The sequence below is a fragment of the Pteropus vampyrus genome, unplaced genomic scaffold, assembly GCF_000151845.1.
Source record: "Pteropus vampyrus isolate Shadow unplaced genomic scaffold, Pvam_2.0 Scaffold15, whole genome shotgun sequence".
In the NCBI taxonomy this organism is placed as follows: Eukaryota; Metazoa; Chordata; class Mammalia; order Chiroptera; family Pteropodidae; genus Pteropus; species Pteropus vampyrus.
In genome coordinates, this window is record NW_011888796.1 from 4,304,754 (window position 1) to 4,316,902 (window position 12,149).

A 12,149-nucleotide genomic window follows, 5' to 3' on the forward strand; every position below is an offset into this window, starting at 1 on the left:
GGAGCCAGCGGGCACAGTAAACAAGCAGCTCATCTGCAAATTCAAATTGTGCCCGGGGCTTCGGCCGTAGCCAAAGGCTTTCAGGTGTGAAGGGTTCAAGACACTGTCTCTCTACCAACCCAGCGGGCCTGACTTTGCTACGTCTCCCTCCGGCAAAAAAAAAAGGGTCCGCTAATGACCTGCATACCCAGCTCAGAGCCCTCGTCTGCAGCCCAACATGCCCTAACAACGATAGATGCTTACGCGGAGACCACCTTCCCGTTCAAGATTTCCGCCGGCGCCATGACCTTTATTAGTCCGCTGCCCACAATGGATACCGCCAAAATCGAGGTTCGATTCCCTACAGTGCGGCACGGGACAGCCCAACCCACGTGCTTAGCGACCGCCCCCGAAAAGCTTGCTACTGCGCTTGCGTCACTCCCTCTCTCCCTCCCCCCCACGGACGTAAATGCGCGTGCGCAGTGCGAGAGGACTTCTTTCTGCCGCGAAGAGCCGAGGGCTAGGGCGTCTGGAATGCGGCGGGATGGCGAAAAAAACTCGATGATGCCTGGGGGGGAGCAGTGACTAGCTGGTAGAAGAAGTCGGTCCAGATCACGCCTTCGTGTGGGGCGGGAAAACCGCTAAAGAGAGGGTTGGGTCTCGATTCCAGCCCATCTGGGGCGGAGCCGGAGGGGCGCTCTCGCGGGAGAACAGTTTCCCGGGCGCGGGAGCGAGGCGTGTCTCCGCGTCCCGCCCAAGCGCCGGCGGACAGGTCCCCGCGTGCTGAGGGCGCTGAGCTACCGGGGGAGATGTGTGGCCCGGCACCCGTGCTGGTATTTCGGTGCGGCGCCGGGCGGGCCCACAGAAGTTACGCCTGCGGAGCGGCGGGCCGGAAGGCGGCTTCTGGCATTCTTACCCCCTGGCGCTGTCGGACTGGTCTCGGGGCTCCCAGTTCTGAGTCGGAAGGTCTGGGTGGCGCCCTTAACTGTTTAAAAATACTTTCTGGTGACTGAGGATTGGCCAAGGTGGAAGCCTTGCCTGCTGTTTTAGGTCGAGCAGTTCTTGGAGCATCTCATTGTGTGGCATAACCCGGGGGTTTGGTCGAGGCATGGCGGGTTCGTCAGCTTGCGAGGCTAGATTTTGTCAGAATCCTCCACGCAGATCGGGGGTTTTACGTAAATTAGATGCCCCATGACCAACAAGGGTGAATACTTCTCTGTAGGCGAAAATAAGTGAAATTGGGCGTTTGGGGAACAGGACAGGAGGACAGAGGCAGCTATAAGTTTCCTGAGTCCTGTGAGTGCGGTTACAGTTATTCCAATATACTTCAGAAGCTAAGTTGTTGAGGTCACAATTTTTCCCCCAGATTTTTTGAGGTATTATTGATAAAAATGTTGTTTAAAGTGTACAGTGTGATGATTTGATGCACACTTATGAAATAATTACCACAATAAAGCAGTTAACATTTCCATCTCACAAACGTGTGTGTGTTAATATTTAAGATTTACGTTCTTATTCAGATATATAATATAATATGGTTAATTATGGGCACCATGCTGTACATTAGTGCCCCAGAATGTATTCATCTTATAGCTGGACGTTTGTAGCATTTGACATAACATTGCCCCATTTCTCCCACCACCCTTGCCCCTGGCAACTATCATTCTACTCTATAAGTTCAGCTTTTTTAAACTACACGTACAAGTAATAGCTTACAGTATTTGTCTTCCTCTGACTTACGTCATCTAGTATAATGCTCTTAATGTTCGCCCATGTTGTTTTATATATATATATGTGTGTGTGTGTGTGTATATGTGTATATATATGTGTATACACACACACAGAGATATAATCACATTTTCTTTATCCAGTTATCCATTGCTGGGCACTTATGTTGTTTCCATGTCTTGGCTATTGTGAATAATTCTGAAATGAACCTGGGAGTGAAGTTACCTTTTGGAGGTAGTAATTTTGTTCAGGTCGCTTTGGAGTTGACCAAATATCTGTAGGGTGGCATGTTTCAAGTAATGGCAGAGCTTATCTTTTGAATTTGCTCAATTTTTTAATTACTGGGCATTTGTTAGGTGGCATTTGCCTTATTCCTTAATTCTGAGGATATTTTACAGTAGCTAATATATGAGACTCTTGTTTTATAGTTTTATTGAAATACAATTTATGCCCTATAAAATTCACCCAGTTTAAGTGTGATTTTTAGTATATTTACAGAGTTGTGCAACCATCACCATAATAGAGACTCTGGTGAATTTTTTTCTTTTAATTGCTTTTACTTTACCATTCTTAAGTATTATAAGTAACACATTAGAAGTAAACATATAAACAATATAAGGATCTATGAACACATGCCCTTACATAAGGTTATACATGAACAAGTGAAATTAAAGGGAAAATTGAAGCAAATTTTCCTGGTAAATTACAGGGAGTGAAATTTTTGTGGCTTATACCAAGCAGATAGTGACCACTTCAGCCTTTTGCTGAGGAAGATGTCATAAGTCCCAATTTACAAATAAAGGAATAGTCTTTGAAGGATAACTTGCCCAAAGCTGCATAAGCTGCGCCTGAATTAGGCCCCAAACTGGATGTTTCATCTCTAAATGTATTGCCTTTACCACCCCAACAGCATGATTTTCAACTATAATACTTTTGTGTGACCTAACCAATTCATTCATTCATTGAGTAAATAGTTTTTGAGTGGCTTCTGTGCCAACAATAGAAGACACTAAGAGATACCATAGTGAACCAACAAAGTTTCTGCCCTCAGCTAATATTCTGGTGGAAGAGAGAGTGGTCAATTAAAGAAATATGTACTCTAATTTTGGATATTAAGGCATGCTGTTTATAAAAAATAGGCAAACTAAGAGGGTAGGGAATGGTGGTGGGAGCTAGGAGAGTGCTGTTTTAGAAATATGGTAAGAGGAGCTTGCTCCTCTGGGGAATCTGACTTAAGCAGAAACCTGAATGAAGAAAGTTAGGGTGTAAGAGAAAGAAAGCAAGAATTTGGTTTGAGCAGCTGGAAAGATGGAGCTATGATTACATAACACTATGGAAGGAACAGGTTTTTAATTTTAATTCAGTTTCTAAAGTTTTTAGATGCTTCTTAGATATGCAAACGTCTAAGCGGTATTAGTAGAAATGAGAGTTGATATTTAAATCCATGAGATTAGATGAGAGCCCATGAAGGGAATGGGTGTAGGTAGAAAGAAGACCAAAGACTGATCCCTAGGACACTTCGATGTTTAGAATTCAAGGAGATGAGGAAAAACCAGGAGGGAAGATTAAAAAGGGTAGTCCAATGCTCTCAGAAAAACCATGAGAGCATGCAGCCTGAGAAGACAGATGAAGAAACTAGCACAGGAAAAGAGGTAATTAATTCTATAATATGTTGCAGATTTGTCAAATAAGATAGACTGAAAATCGATCATTTCACAGTGAATAGAAAGACAAAATATCTTTATTTAAATGCTCTTAATGGCAGTTTCTTGAAAAAATGTGTCCTCTTTGCAGATGCTCCATTTTTCAAGCTTTTCGAGGGTGTAATTTGATAATATCTATAAAAACCTTAAATGTGTGCTTTCTTTGAACTTGTGATTCCACTTCTAGAATTTATCCTAGGGTAATATTTACACATATACACAAAGATATATGTATAAAAGTGTTTCTTACAGCACTGATTTCAATAGTAAAAAAAAAATCAGGATAGGTGCTGTTCAAGGAACATCTGTAGCTATACTGTAAGATACCTTTCAAAGACTGTTAAATGATAAAGGCGGGTTATTCAATAAAAGGTATAATACAATTAATTTATGTGAATATATCCAAAACAGTCCCAATTTGATTACACGATCAAAAGTTGCCCTCTCATTAACTCACACATTCGCATATTTTATTCACAGCATTTATCACTAACATGATTTTATTTATATGTTTGTTTACTATATTCTTTTTTCACCAGAATGTAAGCTTTATAAGAAATTTCCTTTCTTGTTGATACTTATATTCCTGCTGCTCAAGGATGTAATTTTTAAAATCTAGTTTTAGAGGAAAAAATATTTATTTTCTTAGTTTAGTTATTAACTATTACTCGTGTTCCTACAAATATCACTTCATTTCTCCCTGCCTCATTTTTATTATATAAATGAAGATAGTGGGACAGTTGTTCTCAACCCTAAAGTCACATTAGATTTACCTGTGTAGCCTAGGCTCCACCATAAATCAATTAAGTCAGAATTTGGGATAAGGTCGGGGTCTCAGTATTTTTTGGAGTTTTCTTTGAGATTCTAATGTGCAGATAGAGTTGACAACTACTAGATTAGATGATATTTGAAGTGTAATGCTAGTGATTCTGGTATCAACAATACATAATAAAGACATACTTTCTCTGGCATAAAAGTATTTTCCTAGAATAGGATACTAGCTTTTCAGACAAATCATCTGCTTTAGGAATAGTAGATGGAATCATCACTTTTCTTAAAGTACATCTCCTTTGATGAAGGTATTGGAGTATAAAAATTTGACCTATACTAAGAAATTCTCAAAAAAAAATCCAAAATATGAGTTTCATTTTGCTAGAATATTTACTTTCAGTGGTATCACTTTCTTAAGAGTTCTTAAGTTCACTAATGCTTCATGAAACCACTTTGTGTTTTCACTTCATTAATTAGAGAAATAAAGACCCACAGGTCTTACTGTATCACTTTAGGAGGTCCTTTTGTACCTTCCTTGGACCTCTGTGATGCATTCACCTAGCAACAGCTTCTTTGATGTGCAAACATTCTATTGACAGATTGTGCAGGGAAACCACTCACATTGGACAATACAGATTTTTTCCAGGAATTGAGGTTGGATTTGGAATTTTCTCTTGTGCCTGATATGGTAACCATTTATGGTTCTTACTTTCTACTAAATGAAGCATAGCATATCTTTCTAATTTGAGTATTGATAAATCTGTATTTAAAAATAGTTATGTTCAAACCTAAAATCACAGAATAATTATGTCATTGCTGTATTTTGTTTATTTTTACTTGAGACTCCTAATACATTTTTAGTATATTTTTTAAGGTTAGTTTGGAGAATAGTACTATCATCTATATAAGTTAACTTTGTATTAAGAGTTTATTTTTTCCCATTGTGTTCTTTAGTTACTTAATCTGTATTTTTTGCACCTAGTATGGGATGATAGAGATAAATCAAATTAGACCCTGCTTTTAGGTATATTTAACATAGTAGAGAGAAAAGATTTTTATATAATGAATGATATAATAATCAAAAGAAAAGTATAGATCACATACTATAAGAGTTAGAAGGAGAGAGAAAGTCCTTGCAGGAATCAAGGAAGGAGGTGATAACTTGAACTGATACTGGAGGATTTGAATATTCATGCTTCTGGGGAGACGCTTGGGCCCACACAGCTTCTTGTTTCTTGGAGGCAATATGAGTAAGACTCATTATGTTGTTTCTAATAGAGCATAAGATTCATGAAATGGTAAGGAAATAAAAATAAAAGTAAGGGATAGGATTCTGAAGAAGGTATTTATCTCTAGTATCATTCTTGTTCCAGGACTGAGGAGCAGTTTATTCTCCATTTTCATTCACCAAAACTTAAGTTCTTTGGTTTTTAGAAAAAGTATTGATATAGTAATGATTTTAGGTATCAAATAATGAAGCTGAGGAAGAAACTAAAGTCTCACTAGAGATATTGGCACTTTAATAATTGCTTTCAATATCAACAAATCTAGAATGAATAGAGAAATTTAAAAATGGATTTCAATGTTAGTGAAGAAAACAAAGACTTCATGCTTTCTATTCCATGTTCTTCAAATCATATCATCCTCATTTTTTTTTTCTCTTATGAAAATTCCTCTCAGGGACTGTTCAGTTTTCTGGAAGATACCACCCACAAAAAGAAATACCCTACTAACATGTAGCTTCCCTGGTACACAGTTTCTAAATGCTCCCCCTTTTATTTTTTACCAGAATACATTCCATGATCTTAATAAAGAAATCTCCATCTTATTCCTTAATAAAATATATGGACATTCATTTGAAAGATGACTTTTCTCTATTTTCACTTTAGAAAAGAAATATATGAAATTGAGCTGGGTAGGAGAAATGGATTCAAGGCAGTACTGAAGTTCTTGGGAAATTGAATTCATAAAAATTGTAATGTGAGGTTACATTTATGTTCCTCCAGGGGCAGAAAGAACACTATGAGCTATCACATGCTACATTATAAACATGTTAGATTTTTATATTTTGGCTGAATCGAGGGATATAGTTAGAGTATCAAATAGATTGAGAAATTGAAAATAAAGGAAATTTGCAAGTTAGGTGTCTAAAGATATGATTCACAAGCAGCATTTAGTATGATATGAGTACACATTAGCAAGCTGTTTCGATCAGTTACAATTTAAACTGTTTTGATACTATCTTCAGAAACTAGATCTGCCTCGTCTCCAAGCAAGTTTCAGTGGGCAGTTCCTTTTGAGATCTAGCTAAATTTTAAGGATCTGAAGTAAAACTTTCTTTAAGACATTGCCATTGACACTGAGCAGTTCTTAGTATCTCTTCCTGACCACAATATACAAACTGCCCCTGGAAGCACCTTGGTTCACAATTACTAGATCTGTTTCATGCTGCTTTTTACGTCAAGCATGTCAGGTTCTCTTCAATTTTTAAACCACTCAGGTCCAGAAAAGCTCACTACTGGCCAAAGCAAAGGGCCCTATGAGGCGAAGCCAACAGAAGTCAGGCATCTATCAGCTCACACATCTCTGAAAAATAGTGCAGTGGTGAGTTGTACTGTGGCTATTTTTTCCCAATTCTCAGAAGGTATAGGTGAAATAATCTGAGCAATTGAGAAAAGAAAGTCCAGTTCTCTTTGTCCACTTGCCTATGCCAATACCCGTGGCTAATGAATAATGCAAGTCATGAGATCAAATGATCTCTCATATCTTTAAATTCTTGGCTTGACTAGAACAAGGAGCAGTGAAAGATCTAACTCTAATTGAACCTCAAAGTGGATTTTACCTATTTTTGCCTTTTTGGTGGTTCTAACATTTCACTGAGGCCCACAACACCAAAACAATATAAAAATAGACTATTAAGGGCCTCTGAGTTAATCTGATCCAACACCATTATTTTGCAGATTGGGCAACTGAACACGAGAGATGCCACAGTGATATAAGGGCAGAACTAGTTTGACTCCCATCATCCTTCTAGTGTACCATGTTATCTCTTGGTTTACAGCTTTGTTTTATGAGGACTAGACCCTAATGAGAATCTTTCTGGAAATTAAATATCCTCTTGGATCAGATGATGTCTCTTCCATTCATGTTTTTAAGACTGATGGAAAGATCCACCTAATCTTTAGCTTGTAGACTCAGTGAGAATGGGAATCTAGGGGAGTGGTTTATTTCCTCCTCCTACTGGCTTTAAATGAGAACAACAAACCTAGTTTCTTTGCTAGGAAAGGAAATGTATTACATTAAAAGGAAGTAAGTCAATGGGATGAATGAATAAAGAAAATGTGGTGCATATATACATAATGGAATATTATTCAGCCTTTAAAAAGAAGGAAATCCTGCCATTGATATGGATGAACCTGGAGAACATTATGCTAAGTGAAACAAGCCTGACAAAGAAAGACAAATAGCGCATGATCTCACTTATATGTAAGATCTAAAACAGTCAAACTCACAGGAGCAGAGAATAAAATGGTAGTTTCCAGAGGGGAGAGAGAAATGGGCAGAAGTTGGTCAAGGGGTACAAAGTTTTAGTTATGCAAGATAAATAAGTTCTGGAAATTTATTGTACAGCAATGTGACTGTAGTTAACAATATTGTATACTTGAAATTTGCTAAGAGGGTGGATCTCAAGTGTTGTCACCACAAATAAGAAAGGAATAAAAGAAAATGGTAGCTATGTGAGGTGATGGATATGTTCATTAGCTTGATTGTAGGGATTATTTCAGCATGTATACATATATCAAAACATCGCTGCATACTATATATATATAATTTTCATTTTCAATTATACCTTAATAAAGATGGGGGAAATGATAATGCAAAAGCCAGTGTTCAGTCTTTTAGTTGAATTCCTTTTAAGTACATAAATGCTTAGAAATCCTTCTAGGGATTTAAAAAATTATTTTGCCATTTTTCACATTATATAGTAAGAAAACGATAAAAATATATTTTAATATTGGTACAGTATAAAATTATGAATTTTATATTAATAATTATAATCTTATTTTCAACATGTCCTCATTTAACTATAAACTTTATTTTAAATCATTTATAAGACAAAAAAAACTTGAGTTTGCAACAAATAAATTTAAAAGTAACATGTTTTCTTTGAGACTAATATATGTTAAAATCCAAATTGAATTAAAACTGTAATACAGCACCATAAAATTCCTCTTGTCATCTGATAGTGTCCTTGTATTTTGTGATTTTAAAAGTCAATTGGATTGTTTCTAAATTTTTATTTTTGTATTTAATTTCAAACACGGAAAAGTACAGAGCAATATAACACCCATGTACCTACCCATAAATTTAAATTTGGCATTTTCCCCCCATATTTGCTTTACTCATTCTTTTAAGAATGAAAATATCACTGATAACAGCTGAAGACCATTTTGTAACCTTTGAACCATTCTTCATTCTTGGGATGGATGATATAAATAAATTTAGCAAGTAGGATAGAACATCAACCAGTAAGAATCTTTGGCGCTCCTAGCACTGGGCCAGGCCTTGGAGCCTCTATTGCTGAGCATTAGCCTTCTTGGTTACTGGGTTGTAGGGGAGGTGAGTGTACCCAGCATCTGGGGTGGTGAGAAATGGAGGTGTTAAGGCAACTGCTATTACAAGCCTATATGAAAGTACTATTTGACCATCCTGGACCACTTTTTTTTTTCTTTTTAAGAGATAACTATTCTCAACTAAGTGTATAGGCTTTCTGTCCATGTATTTAATACTTGCATATATTTGAATGCTTCTAATGTTTTGAATATTTAAAAAATTACATAAATGGTATTCTATTAGACATAACTTTCTACTTTGCTATTTGCATTTGATCTTATGTTTTTGAGAGTTCTTTTTTTTATAAGTTTATTGAAGTAACATTGGTTAATACAATTATATAATTTTCGGGGGTACATTACAATTTGACATCTGTATGTTCTATTGTGTGTTTACCACCCAAAGTCCAGTTTCCTTCAGCTACCGTATATTCGATCCCCTTTACCCACTTCACCCTCCCCCATCCCCCCTATATTTGACCCCCTTTACCCTGTCTATCTCCCTCCTCCTCCTCCTCAACTCCACTAGTAACCACTAGTCTATAGTCTATGTCCACAAGTCTCTGTTTGTCTTGCTCACTTGTTGCTTTTAGGTTTGTATCCCTCGTATAAGTGCTATTATGTGATTTTCAACTTTTTCTGTCTGGCTTATTTCTCTTAGCATGATTATCTCGAGGCAGTATTTCATCTCTTCTTATGGCGGAGTAATATTCCATTGTATACATGTACCACAGTTTCTTTAGCCAATCATCTATTGTAGGACACTTCGGTTGCTTCCATGTCCTAGCCACTGTGAATAATGCTGCTATGAACATTGCTGTGCAAATATTTTTTCAGATATGGGTTTTCAAGTCTTTGGGGTAAATACCCAGTAGAGGGATTGCTGGATCATATGGTAGATCAATTCTTAGTATTTTTGAGGAACCTTCATACTGCTTTCAATAGTGGATGTACCAATTTGCAGTGTATGAAGGTTCCTTTTTCTCTGCATCCTTTCCAACATTTGTTATCACTTGTCTTGTTGATTATAGCTATTCTAACAGGTGTGAAATGGTATCTTATCGTGGTTTTGATTTGCATTTTCGTAATAGCTAGCGATAATTGAGCATCTTTTTATATATTTGTTGGCCATTTGTATGTCCTCTAGGGAGAGTGTCTGTTCAGGTCCTCTGCCCATTTTTTGATTGGATCATTTGGGGGTTTTTTTTGTTGTTATTGAGTTGTATAAGTTCTTTGTATATTTTGGCCCTTATTGGAAGCATTGCTTGCAAATATATTTTTCCATTTGGATGTTTCTCTCTTTACCTTGTTGACAGTTTCTTTTGCTGTGCACTTTTTAGTTTGATGTAGTCCCATTCATTTATTTTAGCTTTGACTTCCCCTGCTTTTGAGGTCAAATTCATAAAATTCTCTTTAAGTCCAAGGTCCTTGAGTTTAGTTCCTATGTTTTCTTCTATGCATTTTATTGTTTCAGATCTTATATTTAGGTCTTTAATCTATTTTGAGTTATTTTGGTGTGTAGTGATAGACAACAGTCTAGTTTCATTCTTTTGCAGGTGGCTTTCCAGTTTTCCCAGCACCATATATTGAAGAGGCTTTCCTTTCTCCACTATATGTTTTTGGCTTTTTTGTCGAAAATTATTTGCCCATATAAATATGGGTTTACTTCTGGACTCTTGATTCTGTTCCACTGAATCAAGACTATTCAAGACAAATTATACTACAAAGCGACAGGAATCAAAACGGCCAATACCATGCCGTTTTGATTCCTGTCGCTTTGTAGTATAATTTGAAGTCAGGCAGAGTGATTCCTCCAGCTTCATTCTTTTTTCTCCAGATGGCTTTGGCAATTCAGAGTTTTTTGTGTTTCCATACAAATCTGATATTTTTCTTTTGTATCTTTTTTTTTTTTAAATGCTGATGAGATTTTGATGGAGATTGCATTAAATCTGTAGAATGCTTTAGGTAATATGGTTATTTTAACTATGTTGTTTCTTCCAATCCAAGAACACGGAATCTCTTTCCATTTCTTTGTATCTTCTTCGATTTCTTTAATAGGGTCTTGTAGTTTTCATTATATAGGTCCTTCACATATTTCATTAAATTTATTCCTATGTATTTTATTCTTTCTGTTGCAATTGCAAAAGGAATTATTTTTTCCACTTCTTTTTCTGATGCTTCATTATTAGAGTATAGGAACGCTATGGATTTTTGAACATTGATTTTGTATCCAGAGACTCTATTTGCTTTTTGTTTCTAGTAGTGTTCTAATGGAGTCTTTAGGGTTTTCTATACAGAGAATCATGTCATCTGCAAATAGTGACAGTTTGACTTTTCATTTCCTATTTGGAAGCCTTTTATATCTTTCTCTTGTCTGAAAGACCTCCAATGTTATATTGAATAATAGTGGCAATAGTGGACAGCGTTGCCTTATTCCTGATCTTAGAGGGAAGATTTTTAGTTTTTCACCATTAAGTATAATATTGGCTGAAGGTTTGTCATATATGGCCTTTATTATGTTAAGGTACTTTCCTTCTATGCTGATTTTGTTAAGTGTTTTGATCATAAATGGATGCTGTATCTTGTCAAAGGCTTTTTCTGCATCTATTGATATCATATGATTCTTATTTTTTAATTTGTTTATATAGTGTATCACATTCATCGATTTGCGTATACTGAACCATCCCTGTGCCTCTGGGATGAAGCCCACTTGATCATGGTGTATAATCTTTTTAATATGTTGCTGTATTCGGTTCTCTAGTCTTATTTAGGATTTTTGTATCTGTGTTCATGAGAGATATTGGTCTGTAGTTTTCTTTTTTTGTGTTATCTTTACCAGGTTTTAGTATCAGAGTAATATTGGCCTCATAAAATGAGTTGGGAAGTATTGCCTCCTCTTCGAATTTTTGGAAGAGTTTGAGAGTAGGTATTAAATCTTTGAATGTTTGTTAGAATTCACTGGCGAAGCCATCTGGTCCTGGACTTTTACTTTTTCGTAGGCTTTCGATGATTGTTTCAATTTCCATACTGCTGATCGGTCAATTTAAATTTTCCAGTTCTTCTTCATTCAGTCTAGGAAGGTTGTATTTTTCTAAGTACTGGTCCATTTCTTCTATTAAATTTGTTTATTAAATTTGGTGTTATATACTTTTTCATAGTATTCTTTTAAAAAAAAAATTATTTTTATTTTTTACATGAGGCAACCCTTGGTTGACCTCACAGATTTCAAGGACCTTGTCAGTTTACAATCCTTTATTTTTATATTTTTTACACCTATAGTACCTGGTCTTCCTAGGTGGTCTCCCATCGAAGTACTAACCAAACCCAACCCTGCTTAGCTTCCGAGATTAGACAA

At 36.4% G+C, this 12,149-nt stretch overlaps 2 protein-coding genes across 2 annotated transcripts in view; one reads left to right on the forward strand and one right to left on the reverse strand.

The window, feature by feature from the left end:
* MTHFD1 (methylenetetrahydrofolate dehydrogenase, cyclohydrolase and formyltetrahydrofolate synthetase 1) overlaps positions 1–400 on the reverse strand; it is a 51,296-nt gene extending 50,896 nt beyond the window's left edge. Inside the window, exon 1 of the mRNA XM_011384476.2 lies at positions 244–400. Coding sequence (XP_011382778.1) covers positions 244–284 — 41 coding nt within the window. The 5' untranslated portion in view covers positions 285–400. The remainder of the gene's footprint in view (positions 1–243) is intronic.
* Positions 401–6,636: 6,236 nt separating this feature from the next.
* Positions 6,637–12,149, forward strand: part of LOC105309988 (coiled-coil domain-containing protein 170-like) — a 30,257-nt gene continuing 24,744 nt past the window's right edge. The window contains exon 1 of the mRNA XM_023526763.1: positions 6,637–6,785. Within this exon, the coding sequence (XP_023382531.1) occupies positions 6,648–6,785 (138 nt within the window). The 5' untranslated portion in view covers positions 6,637–6,647. The remainder of the gene's footprint in view (positions 6,786–12,149) is intronic.